Genomic DNA, 25,331 nt, shown 5'->3' on the forward strand with positions numbered 1-25,331 from the left:
AGCAAGCAGCCACATGACATCTTATCGATGGCATTCGTGCCGATGTGCTGTGGCAGCCTTTGTTGTATCTCACGTATTATCAGTAGAATCGTAAACCGAACATACTTAAAAAAGTCATGGCGTAATTCACGGCCTTCTAACCGCGGACATGTGTGACAAAATCGAGCAAGAACAAACGATGGGGTTTTTCGGACGTGTGCGTGTGATAAGACTAAACCTGAGCGAGGATAAGAACATGATAAGTACATAAAAAAACTACGGCGACAGTGCATCAAGGAGGCAGGTACATGTGGACGGATTGGAAAAGGGCATCAGATTGCGTGGGGTGATATGGATATATAAAATTCAATATGAATGGGTATTAAGGGGCTGGCGAGTAAGTTAATACGGTGATAATGAATGATCGAGGTCCTAATGCAAAAGGATGACGACGCTTCTGTTGTGATGAGGAGAGAATGAATCTAGCTGAAATGAAGGCATGATGCTTAGACAACGATCAAATATTCAGTAGCGACCAGGCTGCTGCCATTTGCGGGGATCTTCCTCGCGCCGATGGGGGATAGATGACCGACTTTCCTGTGCCACAGACCGGGCATCCTGACTCGATCGCGGTATGTATGATGTATGTGAAACAGATGTGGGGCTGATGCTGCCACCACCAAATGTATGCGACACCTCGTCTGCCTGAGAGGACATGCCGAATGGTTGATGAGGAGTCGACACTGCTGCCGATGACTGGCGGGTAGTCTGTCTCATTGATTGCCGTTTATTTTGAAACCTATGGAAAGGCATGAACATTGATCCTGTGATTTGTGCAATACACCAACCAGATCTGAACACTCCTGGCTGACATGTCTAATTTCTTGGCGAGCTCTGCGCGTTCTTCAGTAGAAGGGAACGCAGTGCGAGCGTAGGTTTCATTCAGGACTTTCAGCTGAGCTGCGTCAGCTCTCTTACGCTTTTTCTTGATGGCAGGTTGCTCATTGTCCATCATTTGAGCAGGCTCTTGTGTTAGTGCAGTGTTGGTGATCGGCCCTCTGGCATAGGGAGAGGGACCGTGGGCCTCGACATGCGCAGGTACACCCCGCTCGGATGGGTACATGCCGATGGACATCTGCTGCGAGTGATACATCGATGGCAGTTGATGGCGTGGATCAGGAACGGGGGGATACGAGTATGAGTTTTGATTTGGGTAAGGAGCATACTCGGTAGGATAGGTTGCGGTCGGCGAGCGAATATGATCGCCATAGTTGGAAACAAGAGGTGCGACTGTCCCGTAACTGCCCTGATATCTGTCGGGCATATTTAATGGAGGCAGTTTGCGAGAGCCGTGGGAATCGACCGGGATCGTCGGCGAACTGCGCGAGGGATAACTTGGGTATTGTTGGGTTTGAGGGTATCGGTCATAGTGTTGTTCATAACTAGAGTGCTGTGGGGTAACTGTTACCGCTTGAAGTAAGATTGATGAGCGTGCGATCGGCGTAGGTGATGTCAGACGTACCAGTAGGCCACTGACCATAGCTCGAGGAGCTATGATCACTTTTTCCAGGAGATGAACGTTGTTGCGAATAGGAAGAATAGTTGGGAACTATACTTGAGTTGAGCATATTTGCATTTACACTAGATAGAAAAACAGACCTGAAGAGGGTGAGGTTGGAAACGCTGAAGAAAGAGGAGGGAGCACAGTTCGCCCACCCTGTCCCGTCTGAAAAAAACCACTATTTTGAGAATCCCCTCCAGGAGGGCTTTTGCGGGCCTTTGAAAGGTTTGAGAACAAACGATCGTCCCTCGGGTTTGTCATAGTAAGTTAAGCAGATAGGCAAAAGAGGAAGTGAAGGAAAATTATGGTTCAATGAAAAGAAGAAATCGATGAGGATATAAGTATGAAGGAACACGCGCTGAGCATGCCAATTGCCCGACGAGCGAGCAAGAAAAGGCCTGCGGCACGGGAAGGCTGTGTGAGATGGATGAATCGATCAGGGCCGTTGAATGAACGAGGTAAACATGAACACCGGCAAAGGTAACTGAACACGAGGCGTAGATGTGCAAACTGGGCAAGGGGAGGTAGGATGAAGCGTGTTTTAAGTCTGCGGAATGAGGCTTTGTAGGTCGGGAGTAAGCTAGTTGGATTTGGGCGTTAAGGAATGAATGAATGATTTTAAGTTATAGTATCCCGAAGAGGGGATCATCCGGACTGTGTTATTGTATTTTTGAATAAACCAAACCTCGTAAGGAGACAATCTTCGCGGCCTTTCATTATTTTTCTGCTTCGAAAAATCCAAACGAGGAGACGGACCGTAATACAGCTCAAGGGAAGCACTGACGCGTTGGAAAAGCTGTGTTGCAACGCGGAAATTGCATTGTTGACATCAAATCCATCGAGATCAAGCCTCGTGGCCTTTTCTGGTGCGGACACCGAGTAAGTGTTTTTCCAAATATTATTATTTCCCACAAACGGCTAGCTCCGAATACCGACGGAGCACACCATCGTCAAGTTACGTTAAATCTGGAATGAAGGGGTATATGAATTGTTTAATCTAAGATCGACTCAACTTACTTCGCGGGTAAATTCAAGGCGTGACAATATCTGTCACACATGTAGCCTCAGACATGGCAGCATACTACAATGATACCTCCGATCTTGTTCCCCGGGTGTCTTATTACCGGCCTCCATACTCAACTCATCATGATTATGAGGGAATTCCACCTACAATCCTACCAGCAGGTACTTTACTACACAAAGGCTTCTATGATCTACTCGCCATGATCCCCACCCCCTCCCCATCCCGATTTCTCTGGGGTGGTGGTGGTGGATCTAACCAAGCTCTGCCTACAGACGGAGAGAGTCCACGTCATGAGGGCATCAATCCAAAATCCCGTCACATGCCTGGATCTTCTCCCCTAAAGAAGGGTAGAAGAGTCAGTAAAGCTATGGTCTCCAGGCCCACGGATTTCGTGTAGGTTATATTTTGGTATTCAGCGTCAACTACGTCCCAACATGGGTATTCGTAGGCATCTTGTTCACGCTTCGGATGCCGGTCAGGCAGAAGCCCTTTTGACTCGCTGGGGTCCAGATGGTTTGGGAAAGCTCGGAGGTCAGCCATCAGCGCATTATCCACTTATCTTATCGGTATCCTGAGCTCGCGGTTTAGACCCGCGTTGGGCAGATCCAATAAAGTCTCGAGTAAGGCAAACAAACCAGGCCAGGGCCGTTAACGAGGTCATCAATGCACTTAAACCGTCTCAAGATAGCGCAGGCCAGCCACCTCCCCTTAGAGTCATCAACGGCATGAGCACTACTACTTCGTCTACCATAACCACCGCTGCCCGTGAAAATGTCCACTTTTCACCCGCGGATGCCTTGCCGGGGCGCCCAGGAAATTCTACCATAAAATGGGGCGGAGGCCTCATAGCTCATCCAGAAGTCGGCGAATTCGATGATGACCTGAGCCTTACCCTTCCTGGCCCTTCACCAAGACCAATAACTCCATCATTGGCTACCTTGGAGAAGGCGGTGTCCGCCCGGATCTACTTTGAGAACCTTTACTTTCCCCTTCTTCGGCAGCCACCTTCTCGAGAACAGCGAAGAATTGCCATGGAAAAGGATATGGTTATCATGCACTTTAGCGAAGATCAGAAAGAAGCCTTACGTTCTCAGTGGCGCCAAAACGAAACAGAATATCTTCGCGAACGCCGAAGGAAAGTCGATGCCACAGCGTTCATCAAACTAAAAACCATAGGCCACGGTTGGTGTTCCTTATGTTCCTGAAAGAGCATTCTCATAGAAAACCCTATCCGATCAGGTGCATTTGGGGTTGTGTCCCTGGTCAAAGAGCGAGTCACGGGACAATTGTTTGCCATGAAACAGGTTCTTGTCCATTTTAATCTACCCATATGGTACTGTCTTGATATTAATTATTCATTTTACCAGCTAAGGAAGACTGATATGCTTCGCAAAGGGCAAGAAGGCCACGTCCGTGCAGAACGTGATATCTTGAAATCTGCCTCGCTCGTCGCTTCGCCCGGTGGCGCGGAGTGGATCGTGAAGCTGCACTACAGTTTTCAGGACCGCGATAATCTGTACTTGGTCAGTAGCTCTAACCCCGATATCCGCCATCTTCCCAAGAATGAGACGAGCACATGAGTCACTGATTTCATTTCGATTTCATATCTCGACACATAATAATAGGTATTGGAATTTATGGGCGGTGGGGATCTCCTGAATCTTTTGATCGAGAGAGACGTTTTTGAGGAAGACTTTGCTCGTTTCTATGTCGCTGAGGTTGGCATCTTCTTTTTCTCATACTACACTTTGTTGAACGACAGGCACATTTACCCCAGATGATTTTAGCCATCGAAACTTGTCATAAACATGGTTTCATTCATCGTGACATTAAACCTGATGTAAGTCTCGAAAAAAATATTGAGATTAAGGTCCGCTTTGGATTGATAACATGGTTATCCGTGCGTTTCTGGCAGAACTTCCTGTTTGATCCGCAAGGACACATTCGTCTAAGTGACTTCGGACTTGCGTGAGTAGGGGGAACATCAGCGGAACTGACCCACTTCCCCGTCCCCGTTTTCTATGTGCTAAATATGTAACCGACTCCACAGGACTGACCTGCACTGGGCCCATGATACTTCCTGTCAGTGCGGAACAGACTGAGTATACGGAACATGATACTGATTCGGCGGCCGCAGATTACGAACAACAGCGGCGTCAGTTGTTGCACAAGCACGGGATAGACCTTGAGGAAAGCAACGGCATCGGGGATGGAACCAGAACCAAACGAATGGACCGCAAGGATGTCGAATTACTGATGGGCGACGGCAACGGCCAAAGTGGTATATTCACTTGGCGAGAAAAAAATCGCAGGAAGGTATGATCGGCTACCAATTAAAAATTATATTTCCGCCTTGTGCCTCACCCTGTCTGTTGTAGCTAGCATACTCTGTGTAAGCAATAACCTCGCAGCCTACAGCGTGATTCTAAACATCCTTCTTCGGATCCATAGCTGCGGGACAAATTCTTACAGTATGTGGTCACCTTTGTCCATGTTATTACCCCATGTTGCCATGCTTACGCCTTCAATAGTGTCGCCAGAAGTCATCAGAGGCCTTGGCTACTCGTTTTCCTGTGACTGGTGGAGCTTAGGCGTTATCATGTTTGAATGCCTGTATGGGTAAGCTTCGGGGCTTCGTAATTCCGGTATACCGCGTGTTAAGGAATGGAAACTACCCAGATATCCCCCATTCGTTAGCAACTCCGTAAGCACACAAATTTTAGCACCCACTTTTCGCACCCCAGTTCATCTGTGGCTGACTGCGGGGGGCAGAGGCACGTCACCCGTCAGAAGATTCTGAACTGGAAGCAATCCCTCAAGTTCCCCTCTCGCCCTCGTGTCTCGGGTGAGGGGGTGAATCTGATGCAGCAACTCCTTTGTGAGCCTGAGGATCGCCTTGGAAGTCAGGCTCCAGCATCCGTATCGCGCCCAGGCTCCCTCGCCGTTCACGCACGACGCAGCGGCTTCATCCTGCCAGGGACTACGGTCGGCAGTGTTGATGGTGTAGATGCAATCAAGGTCTGCGCCACTGGAGCTTGCGTTCGCAGCTGCTGACGTCTCCACTTGAAGGCCCATCCCTGGTTCCGAGGAATAGACTGGGAAAATATACACCGCTATCCTGCACCATATCGTCCAGATTTGCAGAGCCCAGAAGATACACGACACTTCGACTCCGACATCCCACCAGTGGTGAGTGCTCCAAGGCGTTTCGTCATACCAGGTGTTCAGGTTGTTCCCAGCCGTTGGTTCCCGCAAACGGAGCGCCAGCAGATGCGACGAAAGACCCCCTACTCAGGGACAGGGTCCACGGGGAAGAAATTCTAAACGTCCGCAAGGCCCTCGCATTTGCGGGGTTCACGCACAAGAGCCCTCGAGCGATCAGTTACGCTCGTGCTGATCGTGCATTTGATGCACAAACGGATATTCCCGACCCAGAACGGGGCGAACGAGGTCGTCCACGGTTTCGCAGTGTACACGAGGCTGGCACAGGCCGGGCTATATCGCTTTAGTGTGGTGCATGTCCGGGGACCCTGACAGGGGTGGCTGTGTGTGGCGCCTCCACTTTGCCATGCGGCATCGTCGAGGCTATGACGACACATAGTCTACGGACATGACGTGAAGACATGTACTTGCTCCATAATGTGATTATTCATTGTACATGATTACTAGGATCTGCGGACATGACTCTAACATGCACTCATTTCATGATGCCACTATCACTGTACTTGTTGACTATGCTATACCCTTGTTTCCTTGCTGTCCACCGCCGCCGCCACCAGATCTGCTGTTTGCCGTTAACGGGTGGAGTGAGTCAATCATGTACTGCCACGAGTCCAACTCGAAGTAAATATATTTAAATGCCGGAAACCACTATTAATTAAACAGGACTGGATGCACCAGAGTATACTAGCGACAATGACTGTATATAATAAATATGTGAGTGACGAGTATAATGCTCATCAGCGAGTGCATGCGATAAATGGAATAGATAAATGCTCGTGAATTACTATAAATATGTGCCGCTCATCATGAACGACCGATGCAATGTCCGTGAAAAATGCAACGAAGATCATGAGGCCCGAAATAGGAGTGATTGCATACGCCAAGTATGCATCCGTGAGGACAACGCGTGTCGCACTAACGCCCGGAACGTGAATGTGCGTCATTTGACTCGTCGCTGTCCTCGTGATAGCGCCCCGAGGCATCGGCATGCACGCGAGCATGCCGACGCATGTTGCTGAGCACGCTGAAACTACGACCACAGCCCTCAAAAGTGCACGTAAAGGCTAGATAGGGAATTAGAATGATGAGAAACGCTGTGAACGGGCACTCACGCTTTTCACCGGTGTGACTATTCAGGTGGATCTTTGGTCGGCGGCCTTCATTAGCCTAAGAATGATGCAGGTTGTTCAAGTACACACCTTTAAACTACTTGGACGATTGAAACCTTTTCCGCAGTAGTCACACTCGTATTTGAGTGATGAAGACCCGGCATTGGCGTGAGGATTGGAGTCTTCTAAACTAGATGTGGTATCTTGTGATTCTCTACGGTAATGCTGACCTCGCATATCGGGGTAGCGTGGAACATAAGACGTCGATCCAGGGGGCTCCATCATGGATTGCCCAGAATACTGCTGCCTTGAATAATCCAGATATGAGCTTGGCCCTGGGTGGCTTGTATAATCATAGGCTGGTCGCCCCTGACCACTGTTAGAGGACGACCGAGAAAATTGGTTTTGTGGATGCTGAGAATGATACAATGAATGCGGTGGATGTTCATGAGAGGGATGGAGGTGTGTTGGGTGCGTTTCGTGTCGTGAACTACGAGAAGAAATAGGGTGGTAGGGTGTTGAAGGGTTTCTCTGGGAAAGTGATGATTATCAAGGTTTGATCTAGTCATTAGACGACGACTAACCTGCAAGCCTGGCCCTGATAGGGCATCTGACTGGCCCATATGGGGTGCAGAGTATGGGTCATGACCTGCATTGGGACCCGCCCAGGAAGGAGGTGGTATTACGGAAGGTCTCGGAGTACGAGATAATTCTGAAGGCTAAAGGTAAATAAAATGTACGGATGTGTGGAGCTGAAGAAGCTTGACTAACCTGGGAAAAGTTCACGAACAGAAGGGAGGGTTGGCCGAGCTGTCTCTCGATGGGTGTCACGCTCCGGATATGAGCGGTTAGACATTTTATGGTATGGGATACAAGGGGGAAAGTATACGAGAGGACGAGTTGAATTATAGTGAATGTCGGGGAATCTTATATGGTCGGCCGGATCGTCTCTAAACCGCGGTAACGGTAGGATACCGTTGCACGCTGATCGTGATGCGGCGGCTTCGGAAGAGGCTGGAAAGTACTTGCATGAAGAAACGTGACCGGGTCTATTCCATTATACTGCAGGACAGCACCTCGAGGGCAAACCTGACATTCAAAGACATGGTTACCACTCGGTTACCGTATTTTAAGGTAGGCAACCGTGGTGATTGTCGCTTTAGAGCTGCTGCGCACTCATTCACAACACATTTGTGGGAGTCTCGTGGACCCAAAAGAGCCGTTTGGACGGTGCCAGGGTTGGAGATAGAGCACCGCAATGTCACACACTAAGGGGCGCGAATGCCGCGCATCATCCACGGGGGATGTGCTGTTAGCATATCTAGAATATATATGTACCGTCACTTGCCGCATCTCAGATCAACTACAACGGATCATTCTATTGGGCCCACCCGTGTCCCTCTAAACACACCCCTGCTGAGAGACCTATTGCTGCTTGCTGAGTGCCAACGATTGAATCCTCGTCGGCAACATCTCGGGTAACGTTGGATCTCAAGATAGCTACAAATCGTCAACTTCAATTTCAACGTCTTTGCATCGGCAGGCAATGCGTCGCAACCAGTCTGGGCCATGCATCCCTAAACATGATTCGCATCTCACTGTGAAGCTCGCACGTTATTTATGAGCAGCCGTCGCTAATGTCGACGGTCCGGGTCAGAGAGCTTACCACAATTCGCCTCGCTCCTCCACATACACGATCAGTAGAATGACGTTGTGTTTATTCTCTCCCCTGTCAGTTTTCAGCTTGGTATCTCTGCGCTTCCTCCAAAGTCTTTGTGTTTAGCGATAGTGCGTGCAACCCTTGAGAAAATTCTTCAGAAAGGGCAGAGTATATCAGGCGATGGCGTTGCACCGTGTTCTGTGAAGAAATAAAGTAGATACACCCGAGATTGGATAGCACACGCACCTTCCCCTTGAAAGCATCTGAGATTACCTGCACGGCAAAATCTGCGCCCGGGTCGTCAATGAACAGCGTCTTTGGGGTAGTGGAGGGTACTTACGTGTCTCTCCATTCCCGCCACCTTGAGAGCGCATTGCGGCGTGATGCCTATGTAACTGCGATTCGTTGGTAATGATTAGTTTAGACGGTTGAAGCAAGGTCACGAGCTGTGAATGATTGCTCAGGAGCCTAATCGACTTGCACTGCTAGCTTGGTGTCTTACCTTTTCTCGCATGGCGATTTCTACCGGACCTGGAAATCCCAATATCGTGTCTGACGCCATGGTACGAGAAAGATTCAAGCGCTGCCGCAGAGCAATGCGAAGGCTGCGTGTTACCCAGAACATAAACCTGCTGGCTACCATGCTGAGATTGCAATCAGAGCTGCGCTGATGCTAACGGGCACTTACCACCAGACTCGGAGCAAAAAGGCAGAACGATAAAAATGCGCAGGTGTTCAATTTGGCAATTGTTAGTCCCTGTTGGTCAGCAAGCTAGTCCGTGAATGTGTGAAATCGCCACTTGACTAGTATCCCGGTGCCAGACTGGTCACGAGCCTGCCCTACAAACACGTACAACCAAAATGATCGAACCCTCACGATGACCTGAGGCCTGGTATTCACCAAATCGCGTCAGTCATAACTTGTCATTGCTAACCGTTAGGTACTCTCTTGCATAATGGTGAACACGTACACTGCGGTACACGGTCAGTCAGCATGACTGTTCGACGATAATGTCACAGCCATCGAACGACTGGCCATCAGAGAACCGATGAGTCCAAGTGACGACCGGATTTCCCATTAGCTTTCTCAGGAAAGACATCCCCATAGAATGGATAGGTACGTACGTATTAATACTACGCATGCTAGTGGCGACCGGTCCCTAAAGATCGGGCCCGACTCAAACAGTAATAGTGATCAAGAAACAGGTGAAGTGAGTGACAGTTGCATCCAGCAAGCCACCTATGCATCAGCTCTAACGGACCTGACAGTGCATGTCATGAATTTCCCAAAAACGCGATTGGACATGTATGAACCGCCGCATTCGTATTGACTACATTATTTGATAGGGCGTCCTTGCGACAGAATGATACGGTATTTGTCTTGCCACGTAGCGTTCGTTTCGAGGGCTGTGACTCTGCGCCTTACATAGCGCTGATGTATTTCATAGGACATATTCTTGTGTTATCGGTTCCGTTCCCGACACCCAACGTTACTGAGAGGACTCCATGGGGCCCTGTCGAACACAAAAATTTTATTACCGAAAAGATGTGCAAAGTTATGCTATTTTTTTTCCACGGCTCAAGTCGACTTTCACCGACTGACACACGTTCATACCGTCGGCTGAAAACTTGAAGCACTGGACTCTGTTGTGGTGAGCATGTCGGCTGGCCGAGAACGAGGCCGAGCCGATACGCTCACCGTTGGGGTATGCTAATCGGTGGTGAAGACAACGTAGTCTAGGATGGTGCACGAATTAGACCACAAATAACTGACCCATATCTTGAGCAAATCGCACGAGGCAAAACAAAATTAATTCAACGGGGAGCCGGGACGCAAGTACCGTTACGACTGTTTAGGCAAATTACTTTATCATGGCCTCATCGATGGTGTCCCTTGAAACTTGAAAGTCACGTTATCACTTTGTTATTGATGTCATACGTATTCACTTCACTACGAACATTGCAACCTCGCTATGGTGTCACGCTCCTCGTCGCATCAAGATCCCCAAGAATGTGAGATGACACGAAATCAATGTGGTCTAGTAGAAACGTGCTTTGAGGAGGGTCAATACGAGTCTGGCATCGCAGTGCTCGAACAGCTAAGGTCCGAAAACTCCAAGCCACCCGTGTAAGGTCATCTGGGCTCTCTTTTTTCGAGGAGCATTGAAAGTAGTTCCTAGGTCTCTTGTACGTCAGCTCTTCTACATCGCATTGTACCCCCCGCCGCCATCCCTCGATCATGTAGAAGAGCGCGATCCCAATCCTGCTTCACCGTCAAAAGGCTCCCCTACAAAACAAAAGCATCAGGCACCAAAAATGACATTTACTCCTTCAGTCAATGCATCAGAAGCCGCACAACGCTTGTTATTATCCTTCGTTAGAACAAATACACCTACATCTCTTTTCCAGGCTTTGCCACAGCCGCGCAGGAGCAACGAACTGTCATTCGAAGGTGATGATTATGACTCTGTTGTAGCAAAGGAGTCCCTGTGCATTAAGGACGCGAAGCACTGCTGGGCAATACTCAAGGAGGGTTTCGTACCGCGAATAAAAATCTTTCAGCCGTCCCTACTATCAGGGAAGAAGAAACGTGGAAAACTCATCATCGATACTGAAGAGTATGTAGAGGAGAATCGCAGCAATCTGGTTCTCGCTCCTGTGGCAGAGTATGCCTGGCTAGTCTTGCAGTGGCTGGTCGAGCTTTTTCATCGGGACGAATCTTTGGCATCTGGAGATGGTTCAGGTGGGAGGCCGTTTCTTAGTTGTAACCCTTTGACTAAGATAATGTGCAGTGAAGCATTCACCATTGTTGCTGTTGCAGATTCCCCCGCCGAGAAGTGGCACTGGACTTCGATGGGAAGTTGATGCACCCCTAGACATCGTGTTCTATTGCACTTCGCAAGGTCAACCGCAGCGACGACAGCTGGGTTTCGAACTGATGGCTTTGGTGAATTCTGCTTTTCTTATTACAAGCTATTCACCTGACGTTCTGTCCAGCTCATCGGAATTTGTCTAACAGCAGAATTTGACTTTAACATGTTTCTGGAGCAAGTCACGTCACGGCTACACTCAGCCTCCCCAGAGATCGTCCAGACCTTTATGTCTGGCTTCCATCTGTCGCATTCAGCGCAACTGTTCAAACTGGCGCTCTGCCGCAAATTCCTTTCGGATGAATCGGGTGGAAGGAATCTATCGAGCCGTCGCCCCAAGCCACAAGCACGAGCTGTGAGAGCAGCGCGAGGCATTGCCCGTGCGGGAGAGGAGAACCTGTCATCCTCCAGTGCAAATGACTTGTCAGCCTCCTTTTCTGCGAGTAAAATTTCTGCGCCTCCCACCGGCGACATCGTCCACCTTCTTACAGGGTCTAACGGACGTACTTCTCCTGCAATTCTAACTGTGAAGAAGGAGCTTCTGATTTCCTACGCCTACCTGCAGCAGATCGCGGAGCGACGGGACGTGGAATGGCAGCAAATAACAACAGATGGGCGTCTCGAAGACCAAGTCAATTTGGTGTTTGGTGGAGAGAGTTATGCTCAGCAAGACAAAGATGCCCTAATTAGTCTTGTGAGAGTCTGCGCCATGAATTAATGCGAGTAAGGCATAATTGGCATAAGCCAATGTCTTGTGGGATTTTCCTCCACGGAGCGTGTTATTCGTCGAGTGCCTCCTGCTGTATGACGATGTGAAATTACTCACCCAGGTCAGTAACAAGATTATTCATACCCCCCATGACAATAGTCAGTGCTATGTATGCGTCCAGATTCTAGAAAGTCGACATACCCTGCGGTCGGCGGCCTCAGACTGATGAGATGGATGCAATACTCTTAATTTCTGCTCTAATCTTGAGAAGCTTACATACAGTCCTCTGTCAAACAATTTTCTCATGGGCTATCATTTACCTGCACTTGAAGGTTGGACTTACTTTGGAGTAATTAAATATGAGGTGGTCTGCAACCGAATTTCTGCTTGGGTGTTATGGAGATCTTATGCAATTCGAAGAACAAGAGTTACGACCCTCACGCACATGGACGTGGAACATAACGTATTCGTATTTCGACGCGTTCTGATGACATTAGGATAAAGCATAAGCGTATTATCGTATGCGAGGCATCTGTACTGAGTATTGCAATGATAACCTGAAAGGGTGTGGCTATGTAGTTAACGAGTAAGACGTGAAGTTTCATGCGACGTCGAAGTTCCGGTCCGAGGATTGAGTCATAGCCCAAGAGATAATATGAGAAGTCCGACGATGTCAGTCCAGTGGACACCCGAATTCTTGGCCTACTTACAAGGGATCTCCACGTTGAGGTGGCAAATTGGGGAGATAGGGGATAATATCAATGCAGCAGAGGAACCATTCGCGCAGGGCAGGAACAGCCAGTACGTACTAAGACGTCAATACGCGTTCTATCACCGGGAGTAGGCACGGATGGCATTCAGATTTGCGCGATGTCGAAAGGTACGTTTCAAATACGAAAATGATTGGACCCAATGGGAATGCATTGTCCCTGCAAAGGGTCGCAACCGACCGTGACAGCTGTGGTAATCATGGAAGTCAGCCTTGCAAGGAACGTCAGTGGTCTGTTGTAAGAAGGTTTGCGAATACCCAGAGAAGGCTCATTAACGCGGAGATAGTGGGGTATCCCTTCCGAATCAGGTTAGTCAAGATTTGTGGTAGGGTGAAAGTTCTTCGGGCGTAAGGTTTTGGCAGTATAGTGGACGCAGCCATCAGGGACAGTGATTAAACGGAGCGGGTGTGCCAGATCTTTGACAAAGCTCTGAGTGACTGAGTCACACCTGTGATTGATAGTAGACAGATATATTGTGAGCAACAATATCTTCTGGTGATTGCACCTCGATGTTTTCTTGTAAGCGTGACATGTGTGCTAGCCGATCCAATGGTTGCCCATACCTCTCAAGTTTTAGGCATTAACGTACGTGTGCTACAGAGTGAGATGTGAAGACGTCGAGGAAGAGGATAATTCACCAGCCCACGTGCCAACACAAACCGTGGTAGTCGGACATGAACAGACTAGCCACTGATTAGTGTGAGTGACTAGAATGAGCTTTATTGGTGTAGTTCACCTTTGCTTTTCTTGGAGGGAAGAAGTTTCGATTAGCTTTGATTCAGAGGGGAGCGTCAATCTGTTTCCATGAGGATGGAACGCGATACTGTCATGCTGGAGTTACCAGGAGATTAAGGATGAGATGTAGATGCGACTAACTGCTACGCGTCCAAACCTTGGTTCTCTGGCATGGCTTTGCTGCTGCAAACGCATACCATATACAGGGACGTGACAAGGATCTGTCAATATTTCAATGGTTATTGATTATCGATTATCACCTACGTAACGTTAGTAAACTTTGAGGCCTTGGGCCTTACGAGACACGGAATGCCGTTTGACAAAGTTCGATGTTCAACTTTGGAGTATGGAGAACCAATGGAAAACCACTGGGAAACCTGTTAGAAACACTCGTGCGACATATAGTCTCCGGTTGACCGGTCAGATCTCAGACTTAATCCAAACCGTCGGTGTGTTGGACGATCTTATATCTTATTACGACACATCATACAAACCAAATACAAGCATGTCACCACAAATACGCCGTAACTTCGGGAATTGTTGTTCAAGCACTGCAGGGTACAATTGTATAATGTAGCATGCCGACGGGCGAACCACCTTTCGACTGAATTGCGTGTTGGAAATGGTCAGCGAATAGTATATTCAGAATAAATAATTAGAAGCATATGCTGGCATGGTGCCAAGGTTTAAATTCTTTCTTCTGGATTCTGATTTATATTTTATTGTTCCAATGTCGGACTGTATTACTGTACGCTGTCTGGGATTTGCTCCGTATGTACCCTATCGTATGTTTATCGTATGTAAAGCTGGTGCGTGGTGCGAAGTCTTTGCAAGCGGGAATATCCAAAAGCCTGATTAAAAAGAAAGTTAACCTAAACCCTTTAGGTTTGGAGTCAACCATCCGACTCTCCTGCTCCTCCTACGACCCACTCTGGCTCTGGCTCTACATCAACTAAATCACCATCATCGGCGTCGCCCGCAGTGGCCTTGGATTTCCCCTGTTGGTCTTTCCATATCTGAGCCAGAAAATCTGTAGTGCTGGCTTGCTCCGGCGATTTATCTTCTCGGGTCTTGATAAATCGCGGGAACCTTAGACTAAGGCCCCTCGAGGAGGAACATAGGCCCGATGCTGCTAGAGATACGGGGCTCAAAGTGATACTGAAAAAATAGGGTGAGTAGATATCCGTCTGTAACATTGACGGCTTGTAGCAGACTCACTCTGCCCCTCGTATCTCCCACACCTCATGAGGCCTGAAGTAAACGTCGGGCCTGAAGCCTGGAAAAAAAATCAGCCAGGAACCCTAGAGCTCAAAAATAATGTCGGCACCTCCTGTATTGGTTTCCCAGAGGGGTTTCCCAGAGCAATTATCGGACCCCTCTGAGTAATGTGCAACCATCTCCTGATACGAAAGGTGCAATGAGTAAGTAGCCTGCGAAGACGTACTGCATGACAAACTTTGTAAAACAAATCGGAAAATCCTTGCGGCAAATGATAGTTCAACATATCATTATGAATTACAATGTATATCACTTACCGGACATACACTTGCAAACGGCAACAAAGTAGTCATTCCTGGGATCTCGAACAGCAAGCAAAACTGGACTCCACCACCCTGCTTTCCTTCCGTTCCCATGCCACGCTCCAATAGGAACCATATCGAGAGTATCCCCGAGACCCACAACGTAGTCCTTTTTCAGCTTCAACCAAGCAGATGTTCGTTTATCTGTCCAAATTCACTAAAAGCACAGCATAATGGAACGGCTCAATACACACCGGGTTCGTAAGTTGCGGATAAAGGTTTCCGCTTTCCGTTTCCTTTCTGCGTTCCGTCTTCTTGCATAGCGTCACTACTTAACAGCTAGGTAAGCATTAGTAATGCCGATCAGCCAATCAGAGTTCAAACACCGTCTCACCTTGATCATGAGACCCTCAGTGTGGCTCTCTACAGCTTTCTGCCAAAACTCCTCGATAGCATCTTTGCCAGCCTCGCTCTCACAGCTTTCAACGTGGTCGAGACGACCTGCTCCCTTGTCGCTTGGTGAGAAAGGTGGAAAGCGAGACCTCAGCAGAGAGCGCCTCTCTCGAAAGGGCTGTGCAAGCAAGACCTGCCGAAGGACGTAAATAACCATCGAATGGCATTGTCGGCACACAACCAGACGCACGCACCTCACCATCTAGATACATCAGATCAAAGGCATATACGCAAACAGAAACTTTGATATCGCTCATTTCCACGTCCTTCCTTGCCCTATTCGAGAGCTCTTGGAATGACTTTAGGCCGCCGTCGGATGGATCTATAGCGCAATCTCAGAGTCGATAATAAAAGATTGCAGCTGCGGCTGCTCTTTGAAAATGCATCTAACAAGGTGAACGATGTCGGGGTACTAGTTTTTGCCGATAAGATAGGAGCCCCGTGCCTACGAAAGTGCACAGCTCACCTTGGTGGTCATATCTTCTAGATGACGAGAGAAAATGTGAATGGAAGGATTGTCGTTATTCACTCCTCGTACCCCATGAATCTGAGCGCGTTGACCATCATACTTGAATTCCACCGCAAAGGGAAGATCTCCCAAACGGTCGTATATTTCATCCAATGATCGAGTGGGAGAACCCAGAGCCGGATGCAAGGGAATTCCTATCAGTGATTTGTTAGGTCGTTCATGGGGCGGGGGAGCGAAATGCGCACCGACGGTCAAAGGAACATGTAGGTCAAGATTATCCAATCCGCCGTTGAAGAGACCAGCTACAATGTGTTCATAGTTCGGATGTTGAACGAACACTTTTTTAACCAACGCTTCAGCCTGGATGAATTTCTCATGAAGTTTCTCGCGGGCACCATCAGGGACCTTCTTCCCTTCAGCTGCGAGAGGTTGAACCAAGGAGATTAATTTTGAGGTGGCATGGTATGGCGAATGATCGCGATCGGGACCTCCCAGACTAGTTTGGGATGTCAAAACCAATGCTCTTGCCAGTGCAGTCAGGATGGAGGTCCTGACTGCCCCGACACGTAGATTCAGCGATAAGGTACGGACAAGGTAGCGCGACTCTTCTCCTTTAGCTGCTACAAGGAGTTTCTCGACGATAGCTTGCTTCTGTTTGGCTGCGCCTTGTCCCTTACAGTTGGCAATTTTCAATAAGCATTCGTACACAGCCGCTATGATTAGCGGAGGATGAGGCACCAAGGTGCGAACATTTGACTTTACTTCAAATGCAACATCACCAGGGTCTCCGAATGAATTGTAGAGCCGCCTAAGCGCAGAGGAGGTCAGGCCGGAGATATGTTGAATTGCCTTGGATATAACCGAGGAGCCAATGCCTAGCTCGACCGGAGAGTACGGAGGAGACAAGCAATTAGAAAGGAGGTATAGCGATGGCAGTAGGGATGGCCGATGCCAATTGAGCAAAGTCCTTAGCATGTTGGTAAGCGTGTTGAGAATGATTGTCCTAGATCGTGTCCCTGATAGCGTGACGAGGGCATGGACGAGGAACGAATATGGCGCCGGCTCATTGACTGGCCAAGGATTTTCCTGGACATCATAGACAAAAAGGTCGACTCCTAGTGGCTGATAATTTGGCAAGACAGCGATGTCATTTTTCATGGGAACACGCCTTGAAGGCGTATTAGGACTACTAGGTAGGACAGCCCCTGATGAACCACCAACGTCGCTGACTTGAGGAGCTGCAGCAGAAAGACCATTAATATTGTTAGATCCATAATTTCCGGGCGTAGGTTCAGAATCCGAAGTCAGGTCAATGATGTCTGGTGTAGCAATCTCCTTTGCGTTCAGTTGCTTCCGTACTGGTTCTGTGACATTGTTCCTTCCCTTCTCTGCCCCAGAATTGGCCGGAGTGAGCCTTGGAGAAGATCCAAAAAAAGCTTTCAATGATGACTGATCTGAAGCGAATTTTGCTCGCTTAGGCTGAGACGTTGATGGCGACGCTTGGGCGCGTTTAGACATAGCGGCTGTAGCTTGAATGCATTGACGTTCGATTGACATCCGACAAGCAATTTCCGACAAATTTGTTCAAATATGATTACTGTTATGTACCCTTATGTATCAAGTGTTCCCACCTCATGCTCCTGTCAAATTTCAGTCCTCCCTGCATTCTGTCACTGATGGGCGGCAGGTCCTCCTGCATTGCCCTACCCATGTCATTAATCAAAGCACACGATCATCGGTCTTTCTTTTGTGAGTAGTAATAAGGACAGTTAAATGTTTTATCAGATAGTATGACCGTATCAAGTATGTCAACAATAAATGTCAAGAGATACGTACAGTCATTTTAGGGTCAATGATGCCCACATAGCTGACCCTGCACAGTCCGACCTCTTCGCGCCACCATGTCACCATCCGTGCGCTAGATTCGGAGGGTCTTTGTGGTTGGGAGATGAAAGACCATATTAGCAAATTATTACATCTTGCTCATGTCTACTCTCAAACGGGTGCCTGGTCATTATCTCTTTTGACACAGACAAACCTGCAGGTGAGAGTCTAAGACGATGTCCATTGTGCAAATATAGTGCTATGAAACTTAGAACGTTGGGTCCGTGAACACGCGGAGTTGAAAACCCAAGCTTCCGGGTCTTGCACTTATCTTGAATTCATGACATTGGAGCCTCGAGAGTACAGGGCATTAGAATCACGTGAGTGAAAGTCACCTCGCGCAGCACGGTCCGATCAGTACTTAGGAGCTGGGAATATCGTCGAGATTAGAACAAGGCTATGCTATGACATTTCTTAACATCTGATGAATAGTACTCAGATCAGCGAATCCAAAAACACGATGCGTTGACCAGACCAGTCTGGGCGGGAGCAGACCCGGGTCTCCCATGAGTCGCCGGTTTCGATGAGCAAATAAGGTTGAGGTCGTTCAGGAGGTCCTTGAATTGCTGCTATTACAACCCTGGCTGTGGGTGACCCCACAGCTCCATGGATCGGACAGCGTACCTGATTAATCCTGCAGATTCTGCAACAGAAATTCTTCGCAAATGAAGCTTGGAAAAACCGGGTGATTCTAAGTTTGGTTAGACAGGAATCATTCAGGCATCTCTAGAGGGTCTGGTTGCCAGCCTGAGAGCCGGTTCAGGACGGTAACCTTACAGTCAGGCACGTGAAGAGCGTCAATCTCGTCTGGACAGACGTAGCAAGATCTGTGAGGACCACAATTACGCCGTTAGGTCTGTCACTGACGGAGACGCGGCAATGTTACCGTACACTCACAAATTTGGGCGGCTCCGAAAATGCATATGAACCCTGTGTTTGTCTTGACATTTGCCCCACATCGAATCCTGCTCAGTCAAGCCACGAACATCATGAGCGACCGCCACAACTACACATTCAACCCCAATCAGCCACCACGTCACCCTAATCAGCCGCTACGGGGCAGCCAATGGCTACCCAACGGTCAGCAGCAGCAGCAGCATCAACAGCAACAGCAGCCCCCTCATCAATCATCTTCTTATCAACAAGTTCAGCGTGGCTTCCCGGCGGCACCAAGCAACTATATGTCCACGCACCCTACTTCATCTTCACCATATGCAATGCCTACCATGCCACCATCAAGCACACAATACACAACAAACAATCATGCCGCTGCACGATCACAACCCTACCACCCAAATGTTGCTGTTAGTCCATACAATCAACAACAGATGTATCCATCACAAGCATACCCCATGCGCCAGCCGGCTCATTCGCCGAATCAGACGTATCCACCAGCCGGACCTTCGCGCAGCCATACAGTACCGAACGTCACGCAGCCATACGTTATTGATGGGCCGCCGATAGCACCAGCAGTGCAATACCCAGCATCCCCTACACGACCATTCTCATGCGACATGTGTGCTCTGTCGTTTAACCGGCAACATGATTTGAAGCGACACAGAGACACACACTCGGGAGAGAAACCGTTTTTGTGCAACGGAGGCTGTGGAAAGACATTCACAAGGAAAGATGCACTGAAAAGGCACCAGGTACCATTGAATTTGTCCCCCTGGAAGATCATGATCTCATTCATTTGATCAGCTTGTAAAGCATTGTGGATATGACGAAGATGCAAATTGAAATGGCGTTGTTTTGGCCCTTTTGTTAGTAACTTGCTTTGTGCCGTGTTGCAAAGCTAACTTGATAATATAGAATCATCAATCGCTCGATTGCAATTTACTCCACATACTAATATCATATTGGACATTGATGCTGGAAATTTGTACTGGAAGGAATGATTGGCATAGTGAAACTGCAATGTAACACGTTAACATATTTATGGGTTCGTTAAATGAAAGTTACCATTTACAGCATGGTCAGATATCGTAGCAGTGGTTGCAATTTCACAATTGAAGCTTCTCCTGGTCCTGTTTGTCTTCAGATTCAATGATCCTTTCTAATATCCACGCATCGCGTGGCATAATCTTCTTGTAGTAGTCCTCTTTGATGCCCACTTCTTTGAAGCCGTGTCTCTCGTAGAACTTCTTGGCATCAGTGTTCGAGACTTGTACGTGAAGGTATATACGTCTGATTTTGGGTTTGGAATGAGAGGCAGCTGCCTTAATAACGCGTTTCAGGGCCTGAGAGCCAAGCTGTTTGGAGCGATATGGCTGGAAGGGTTTGCATGTTTGCCACGACTGACAGCGGGATAACTTACTGCCAGGACGCCCATAGTCATGAGATACAGATCTTTGTTCTCTAATCTGCAGCAGATGTTGCCCACAGGGACATCGTTATAATAGACTTAAAGAAGTTAGGCTGGTCTGTAAACGCCTGCAAGAATAGGACGGACTGAGCTGGCAGAAGTCTTCGACCTCGGGAGCTATGATATCCTGGTAGAACTTGTCGCTGTACTTGATGGGAAACAAGACCGAATTGAGTTTCTTGACCGTCCCAAGGTTTCTATGAGTCAAGTACGCAAAAGTGACACGTGAAGACGAAGATGGAGCAGGTGGATTTGACATGAAGACGGCAGATTATTTTGGTAGTGGCCTACTCGGAAGAAATCAAGTTGTTCGGACCAAAGCAACTCATCCAACACTCGTGGGAACATTCCCCATTAGGATTCATCCATAAGTCCTTAAAGCTGCCACTATCTCAAACAAGGTTATACTTAACTCAAATTTGTTTAGCATACCCTTGTGGTCCCCCCATGACACGTTTCCGAACTGAGAGTCGCGCAAGCATTCTGGGTGTATATACAAATTGCCGATGAGCCAGCATGAGCCAATGATCGTCTCACTTGCTTGACACCGGACATTTACGAACACGCCAGGGCTCACCAGGGTCTCCCAAGACCCTCGAAATAAACGGGACAGGCCCTTCTGGAAATAGGCTCATCCGTATACGTTGGCGCTCGGAGACCTTCAGTCAAGTTCATTTTGTACGTACGTACGTATTATTAACTAAATATTTTGAACTGATCGGACAACCCATTATCTGCGCCCACTATATCTCAACGCACTCATGTTTTTTGCAATACCTTCATCTTGGCGGTAAGTGCAACGTTGTCATGGGATTGGATCAGCTGCGTATTCTTGCCAGATTAGAGAAGCGCAGCTAAAACAGTGCTCGGTCAGATACTTCTCCGTTTGGCTGTGACTCGTGCAAATTATAGCTCCATGACCCTCGGGGATTACTGATACTCCATAACGCTGTATCCTTTCGCCCTGTTATTATGTCGATTTCAAGTTCCCTTTCTGTTCCGTCATTGTGTCTATCCAGCCAATTGATTGTAGCCATCAATCCCTCCTGTTTCGCTCTCATGCCTTACGTCCACTGAGCCCAGACATAACTTATATTATAAAACAGGCACATTGCCGCCGGCTTATCAGCAGCATGTCGTCGCTCATTATAGGATGACATGCTCCGAAAATCAGGGCTAGAACCTTGCATCCATGCGCAATCCGCATCACTCCATAATCCATCTTACGATGATTTTTCCTTGCTGACCTCGGGAATTTTCATGACGAAGCCCCTTTTTTCAAGTCAGCGATTTCCGCACATTTTGCTTTGTGGCGCGTGGCCACTAGCTCCCATTTTTGAGATACTTCAGTATTTGTCTTCGTTGGCGTTAACACACTGCCTTGTCCAGACCCTGATGACAGGTGATTTTACTTATCTCTGAACGCTGGAGATAACTGGGAGCACTAGTCCGTCACTGATAACGCAGTTGTTCGGACGATTTTCTTCTGGTCCAATTATGCGGTTCTTTGCATGGACGGGCCAACATGTATCCTTCTGTTGCCAAAATGAATTTGGTACCCACTTACCAAGTGCAGATCAAAGAGCCTTTTAGGTATGACTTTTCAAACGGGAACTATTCTGATAGCAAAAATTGTTCACGCAGCCTATCGCAATTTTCAAAGATATAGAATGACGTTTCTATCGCACGCAACATCGGCATTTGTCAGTCTTCATAATGCAGGAGATGCCGGGAATGGTATGGTGTGATCACGAGCGCGAAATTCAGTTTATGGCTACATGTGTGGATCGCCGATTGAGTGTGGGCCGGGAATAGTCGCCCATCGACTCAGGATCATACTTGCCTTCTTTCGTTGATGTTTCAATCTGATACACACTGGCGACTACCTCCTAATAGTTCTGCGCTATAGAAGCAAGTCCCTGGAGGCCAGGAGATGATCACATCTTTGAATTTTCACGGTGCATTCCGATGGCGTATATGAGATACAGTAGTAGTACAGATGCAATATTTATTTGTGGACAGAAGGTAAATATTTTTTATATAAGAAACCTCATGCTAAGGGGGACTTGACCGATGCGATGGTGACATGGATCAGCGAAGATCTATGGGAGAGTCGGGTACGTGTGCACGAAGTTTTCGAGGAGAACGATGTAGTTGATCAATATAGACGTCATCATAGCTGCGAAAAACGCATGTGCCTTGGTCATGATCCGTCATGGTGGCCCATACGCAATGCCACATCTGGTCTTCAAAGAAGCGGAATGCAACTCCGGTATGATTCTGGTCCCACCGTTGTTCCCTCTCTCTCGACTCGAATGCCTTGTCTGTCAAGGTTATGAGAGCGCAATCTTTGATTGTCCACTCTACGTGCGCTTGCCCTGTGGTGAGAAGCTGCTCTAGAGACGAGTCCATTTCAAGTTCTTTTGGAAGACCTCTTCCAGGTACATTGTTGAGGATCTGTCGGCACGAGGGGAGATGAATAGACACACCTATGAACGGGGTCATAACCATCAACAAGAATTTGAAATGTAGTGTTGTCCGAGAAGTCCAGGGTTAAAGTAGGATGTTTTGAAGAACGGGTGAGTTTCGTTAGTACCTTTGCCGACTAGAAGACACGGATCCACCCCAAGGCTTTGTAGCCGTAGGGGCACTGGACGACGACGGGATTTCGAGGGAGATGGTAGGGGGGAAGTGCATAAGGCTTTGGCTTGGTTGGGAGATGATGCCAACATTGTTACCAGTGATGATAGTACAATTTTAAAAAAATGTTGCAAGGTCTTATACTGTCGTCGCTGTGGACGATGACAATGGCACATATGTAGCCACATGTGATGTGTCCACAAGCGATTGATCGATCACACCACAACAAGCGTAAGCGGGGATAAAAATGAGAAAAAGATGACACTGACGAGATTCGAACTCGCGAGGTTTCCCATCACGGATTGGCACTTGACCTAAACGTGACGCCGTAACCACTTGGCTACAGTGCCATGTTCATACTTTGTTTCCTATGCAATATATTATGTTGGATAAGATTAAACACTATTGTGATGGGCAAGACTCTCACTGACTACGCTTTGTTAGCGCGTCGTTTGTCGTCACTCAGCAATGCATCAGACGCATTCTCGTCCTATCGGACCACGCACCCTTCCCCGGCCACAATCGCCACTACCACCGCTCAACCTAACAGAGACTCGTCCGTTGGCCATTCGCAAAATAACCCATGATCAGCCAACTTTACACCCTTCATCTGTTTCATCATCTCCCCCCCCATTGGGCTCTTCTCCAGGTCCATCGCGTCCCCAGATTCCTGGAGCTCTTGGTCCAGGCCCAAGGCCCAATCAAAGACCCAAGCTTCATCTGCCAATCGCACTTGATGGTGGTAGTAGCAGTGCAGGTTATTATGAAGGTCCTGCAATCATCCCACCTGGATTGGATGGTGAGAACCCAGGCGGCGCAACAGTTCGGCCTTTCTTGACTTTACAAACACCACGTCCTCCCGAGCCTATCGACGGTAGCGATAACAGCATTGCTCAGCTAATTGCTGAATTTGACAGGACTACCATCGAGTCCTATACCTATACGCCTACAGAAGAGACTTCGACCAATTATAGCTCTAATAAATGGTCGGACGGTGTTTTAGAAGTCCTTTCACGACTTGGCGAAGGCCAGGGTGGAGCTGTCCATAAAGTCAGAGATCGACGTAACAACTTCATCTTGGCCCGCAAGACAATTACCACTCGCGAGGCGCCTTTAAAACAGCTCGAACGCGAGTTGACAATTTCTGCGACGTCCAAACACCACAACATAATCCGTTTCTATGGCGCCTATATGTCACCATCGTCTAGTGAAGTCAAAGTCATGATGGAATATTGCGCTGGCCGTAGCTTGGAAGCCGTCGGAAAGCGAATCAAAGAGAAGAACGCGCGTGTCAGCGAAAAAGTCGCTGGGCGTATAGCCGAAGGGGTAATTACTGAAGCTTCTTTTGATTTCAGCCATATTCATTTATTCACCAGGTTTTGCAAGGCCTGAGCTATCTTCATTCGCTCAAAACCATCCATCGGGACATCAAACCATCTAATATCTTGCTAACTGGTGAAGGTGTCGTTCGTCTTTGTGATTTTGGTGTCTCTGGAGAGCTTGTCCGCTCTATGGCCGGAACCTTTACTGGCACTAGTTTCTACATGGCTGTGCGTCTGTTGCTTGATTATGCATTCATCATCACTGATGGTCACTATAGCCGGAACGCATCAGCGGAAAGGAATATAGCATTCGAGCTGACGTGTGGTCCACTGGAATCACCCTCTTGGAACTTGTACAGAATCGATACCCATTTCCCGAAGACCTTACTTCCATTGAACTGATTGTCTATATCACCCAGGGACAGGTAGGCACTTAGAGTCTGTTGTTGAATTCTGCTTACATCAGAATAACTCTCCAGCCGCCTCAACTGACCGATGAAGAAGGTGATAACATTGTGTGGAGTGATGAGATGAAAGATTTTATTCGACAGACGTAAGCTCTCGCCCAGTCCCCTTTTGCGTATCGTCGTATCAACGTTCACCGCAGCTTGATTATTGACCATCAAATTCGCCCTACACCGGGAGGAATGTTGTCTCATCCTTGGATCACTACCGTCATGAGGCGAGAAGTGCCTATGGCTCGCTGGATCAGTCAAGTGTGGGACTGGCCTAAACAAACTAGAGAAGCGTAAGATTGTTTGACCTAGGTACCGATGGCTACTAACACTGATATTCAAGCAATTCGAGACCGCCTTCAAGCCGCGGTGCTGTTGACAGAACACCATAGATTCCTTTTTTCACTCAAAATGCTTCGTTGTTACCCTGATATATCTTGTTTCTTCATCGCATCCCCTTCGTCACTGTGCCTATTTTGTACACACCACTTGCACCGCTCTCTGTACATCTTTCCATCATACAGCTACTATACCATCGCACAGCACAGAAAGGAACGGACTCCGATTACATGCTTGATTGATGT

At 48.1% G+C, this 25,331-nt stretch overlaps 11 protein-coding genes and 1 non-coding gene across 12 annotated transcripts; 5 read left to right on the top strand and 7 right to left on the bottom strand.

Moving 5' to 3' along the window:
• Positions 1-388: 388 nt before the first annotated feature.
• Positions 389-1,993, bottom strand: BJ212DRAFT_662800 (uncharacterized protein). The gene is made up of 4 exons (XM_041343763.1): positions 1,639-1,993; positions 1,502-1,588; positions 828-1,449; positions 389-778 (listed from the first exon to the last, which is right to left on the bottom strand). The coding sequence occupies exons 1-4, from the start codon at positions 1,799-1,801 to the stop codon at positions 505-507; spliced, it is 1,146 nt and encodes a 381-aa protein (XP_041188460.1). The 5' UTR covers positions 1,802-1,993; the 3' UTR covers positions 389-504.
• A 537-nt stretch (positions 1,994-2,530) lies between these two features.
• Positions 2,531-6,159, top strand: BJ212DRAFT_662864 (kinase-like domain-containing protein). Its single transcript, XM_041343764.1, has 17 exons — positions 2,531-2,957; positions 3,013-3,095; positions 3,153-3,746; positions 3,804-3,868; positions 3,932-4,087; positions 4,190-4,282; positions 4,342-4,404; positions 4,480-4,532; positions 4,615-4,646; positions 4,702-4,880; positions 4,943-4,956; positions 5,016-5,035; positions 5,096-5,183; positions 5,244-5,268; positions 5,337-5,582; positions 5,634-5,753; positions 5,804-6,159. Exons 1-17 carry the CDS (start codon positions 2,611-2,613, stop codon positions 6,071-6,073), a joined length of 2,448 nt encoding a protein of 815 aa, XP_041188461.1. The 5' UTR covers positions 2,531-2,610; the 3' UTR covers positions 6,074-6,159.
• Positions 6,160-6,432: 273 nt separating this feature from the next.
• On the bottom strand, positions 6,433-7,963 carry BJ212DRAFT_663156 (uncharacterized protein). Its single transcript, XM_041343765.1, has 4 exons — positions 7,667-7,963; positions 7,480-7,607; positions 6,986-7,426; positions 6,433-6,929 (listed from the first exon to the last, which is right to left on the bottom strand). The coding sequence occupies exons 1-4, from the start codon at positions 7,749-7,751 to the stop codon at positions 6,702-6,704; spliced, it is 882 nt and encodes a 293-aa protein (XP_041188462.1). The 5' UTR covers positions 7,752-7,963; the 3' UTR covers positions 6,433-6,701.
• A 664-nt stretch (positions 7,964-8,627) lies between these two features.
• BJ212DRAFT_1449067 (bola-like protein-domain-containing protein) lies at positions 8,628-9,117 on the bottom strand (the record flags this gene model as incomplete). The annotated part of the gene is made up of 4 exons (XM_041338636.1): positions 8,628-8,753; positions 8,802-8,842; positions 8,896-9,001; positions 9,058-9,117. The coding sequence occupies 4 exons, from the start codon at positions 9,115-9,117 to the stop codon at positions 8,628-8,630; spliced, it is 333 nt and encodes a 110-aa protein (XP_041188463.1).
• A 1,411-nt stretch (positions 9,118-10,528) lies between these two features.
• BJ212DRAFT_1280929 (uncharacterized protein) lies at positions 10,529-12,143 on the top strand (the record flags this gene model as incomplete). Its single annotated transcript, XM_041331585.1, has 4 exons — positions 10,529-10,683; positions 10,736-11,292; positions 11,348-11,502; positions 11,553-12,143. 4 exons carry the CDS (start codon positions 10,529-10,531, stop codon positions 12,141-12,143), a joined length of 1,458 nt encoding a protein of 485 aa, XP_041188464.1.
• Positions 12,144-12,616: 473 nt separating this feature from the next.
• BJ212DRAFT_1531173 (uncharacterized protein) lies at positions 12,617-14,211 on the top strand (the record flags this gene model as incomplete). The annotated part of the gene is made up of 7 exons (XM_041341770.1): positions 12,617-12,935; positions 12,979-13,014; positions 13,072-13,212; positions 13,429-13,489; positions 13,846-13,908; positions 13,965-14,088; positions 14,144-14,211. The coding sequence occupies exons 1-7, from the start codon at positions 12,790-12,792 to the stop codon at positions 14,209-14,211; spliced, it is 639 nt and encodes a 212-aa protein (XP_041188465.1). The 5' UTR covers positions 12,617-12,789.
• A 133-nt stretch (positions 14,212-14,344) lies between these two features.
• Positions 14,345-17,653, bottom strand: BJ212DRAFT_1383828 (ATP-dependent DNA ligase). Its single transcript, XM_041336739.1, has 10 exons — positions 16,327-17,653; positions 16,072-16,275; positions 15,807-15,934; positions 15,554-15,745; positions 15,414-15,498; positions 15,175-15,363; positions 15,096-15,118; positions 14,967-15,039; positions 14,858-14,915; positions 14,345-14,797 (listed from the first exon to the last, which is right to left on the bottom strand). The coding sequence occupies exons 1-10, from the start codon at positions 17,636-17,638 to the stop codon at positions 14,533-14,535; spliced, it is 2,529 nt and encodes an 842-aa protein (XP_041188466.1). The 5' UTR covers positions 17,639-17,653; the 3' UTR covers positions 14,345-14,532.
• A 1,808-nt stretch (positions 17,654-19,461) lies between these two features.
• BJ212DRAFT_1228265 (uncharacterized protein) lies at positions 19,462-19,614 on the top strand (the record flags this gene model as incomplete). Its single annotated transcript, XM_041329469.1, has 1 exon — positions 19,462-19,614. A coding segment is annotated over one exon (153 nt), but the record flags the coding sequence as incomplete, so codon positions are not given.
• A 320-nt stretch (positions 19,615-19,934) lies between these two features.
• BJ212DRAFT_1383844 (N-acetyltransferase NAT13) lies at positions 19,935-20,664 on the bottom strand. The gene is made up of 3 exons (XM_041336740.1): positions 20,418-20,664; positions 20,283-20,368; positions 19,935-20,235 (listed from the first exon to the last, which is right to left on the bottom strand). The coding sequence occupies exons 1-3, from the start codon at positions 20,587-20,589 to the stop codon at positions 19,969-19,971; spliced, it is 525 nt and encodes a 174-aa protein (XP_041188468.1). The 5' UTR covers positions 20,590-20,664; the 3' UTR covers positions 19,935-19,968.
• A 1,308-nt stretch (positions 20,665-21,972) lies between these two features.
• BJ212DRAFT_1383860 (uncharacterized protein) lies at positions 21,973-23,233 on the bottom strand. Its single transcript, XM_041336741.1, has 4 exons — positions 22,955-23,233; positions 22,820-22,926; positions 22,422-22,764; positions 21,973-22,355 (listed from the first exon to the last, which is right to left on the bottom strand). Exons 1-3 carry the CDS (start codon positions 23,156-23,158, stop codon positions 22,422-22,424), a joined length of 654 nt encoding a protein of 217 aa, XP_041188469.1. The 5' UTR covers positions 23,159-23,233; the 3' UTR covers positions 21,973-22,355.
• BJ212DRAFT_t115 lies at positions 23,230-23,320 on the bottom strand. The gene has a single exon. It is a non-coding gene; the product is annotated as a tRNA-Leu (tRNA).
• A 118-nt stretch (positions 23,321-23,438) lies between these two features.
• BJ212DRAFT_1303075 (kinase-like domain-containing protein) lies at positions 23,439-25,044 on the top strand (the record flags this gene model as incomplete). Its single annotated transcript, XM_041333363.1, has 5 exons — positions 23,439-24,296; positions 24,347-24,520; positions 24,571-24,717; positions 24,772-24,845; positions 24,900-25,044. 5 exons carry the CDS (start codon positions 23,439-23,441, stop codon positions 25,042-25,044), a joined length of 1,398 nt encoding a protein of 465 aa, XP_041188470.1.
• Between the last annotated feature and the right edge of the window lie 287 nt (positions 25,045-25,331).

Source organism: Suillus subaureus, assembly GCF_016647635.1.
Source record: "Suillus subaureus strain MN1 chromosome Unknown BJ212scaffold_39, whole genome shotgun sequence".
Lineage (NCBI taxonomy): Eukaryota > Fungi > Basidiomycota > Agaricomycetes > Boletales > Suillaceae > Suillus > Suillus subaureus.

Bases quoted from the DNA above. Each gene is read 5' to 3' on its own strand.
- BJ212DRAFT_662800 (XM_041343763.1), bottom strand. From the start codon at position 1,801: ATGACAAACCCGAGGGACGATCGTTTGTTCTCAAACCTTTCAAAGGCC. The intron at 1,589-1,638 runs GTCTGTTTTTCT...ACTCAAGTATAG, and splicing joins TCCAACCTCACCCTCTTCAG to TTCCCAACTATTCTTCCTAT. The intron at 1,450-1,501 runs GTACGTCTGACA...TCTTACTTCAAG, and splicing joins CTATGGTCAGTGGCCTACTG to CGGTAACAGTTACCCCACAG.
- BJ212DRAFT_662864 (XM_041343764.1), top strand. From the start codon at position 2,611: ATGGCAGCATACTACAATGATACCTCCGATCTTGTTCCCCGGGTGTCT. The intron at 4,647-4,701 runs GTCAGTGCGGAA...CGGCGGCCGCAG, and splicing joins CTGGGCCCATGATACTTCCT to ATTACGAACAACAGCGGCGT. The intron at 5,184-5,243 runs GTAAGCTTCGGG...GAAACTACCCAG, and splicing joins ATGTTTGAATGCCTGTATGG to ATATCCCCCATTCGTTAGCA.
- BJ212DRAFT_1383828 (XM_041336739.1), bottom strand. From the start codon at position 17,638: ATGTCAATCGAACGTCAATGCATTCAAGCTACAGCCGCTATGTCTAAA. The intron at 15,119-15,174 runs GTAAGTGATATA...ATTTGCCGCAAG, and splicing joins CGTTTGCAAGTGTATGTCCG to GATTTTCCGATTTGTTTTAC. The intron at 14,798-14,857 runs GTGAGTCTGCTA...CTATTTTTTCAG, and splicing joins TGGGAGATACGAGGGGCAGA to TATCACTTTGAGCCCCGTAT.
- BJ212DRAFT_663156 (XM_041343765.1), bottom strand. From the start codon at position 7,751: ATGTCTAACCGCTCATATCCGGAGCGTGACACCCATCGAGAGACAGCT. The intron at 7,608-7,666 runs GTTAGTCAAGCT...TTTAGCCTTCAG, and splicing joins TGTTCGTGAACTTTTCCCAG to AATTATCTCGTACTCCGAGA. The intron at 7,427-7,479 runs GTTAGTCGTCGT...TCACTTTCCCAG, and splicing joins TATCAGGGCCAGGCTTGCAG to AGAAACCCTTCAACACCCTA.
- BJ212DRAFT_1383860 (XM_041336741.1), bottom strand. From the start codon at position 23,158: ATGTGGCTACATATGTGCCATTGTCATCGTCCACAGCGACGACAGTAT. The intron at 22,927-22,954 runs GTGGATCCGTGT...TAGTCGGCAAAG, and splicing joins TACGGCTACAAAGCCTTGGG to GTACTAACGAAACTCACCCG. The intron at 22,765-22,819 runs GTGTGTCTATTC...TGTACCTGGAAG, and splicing joins GGTTATGACCCCGTTCATAG to AGGTCTTCCAAAAGAACTTG.
- BJ212DRAFT_1383844 (XM_041336740.1), bottom strand. From the start codon at position 20,589: ATGTCAAATCCACCTGCTCCATCTTCGTCTTCACGTGTCACTTTTGCG. The intron at 20,369-20,417 runs GTCCGTCCTATT...AACTTCTTTAAG, and splicing joins CGAAGACTTCTGCCAGCTCA to TCTATTATAACGATGTCCCT. The intron at 20,236-20,282 runs GTAAGTTATCCC...AAACCCTTCCAG, and splicing joins TGACTATGGGCGTCCTGGCA to CCATATCGCTCCAAACAGCT.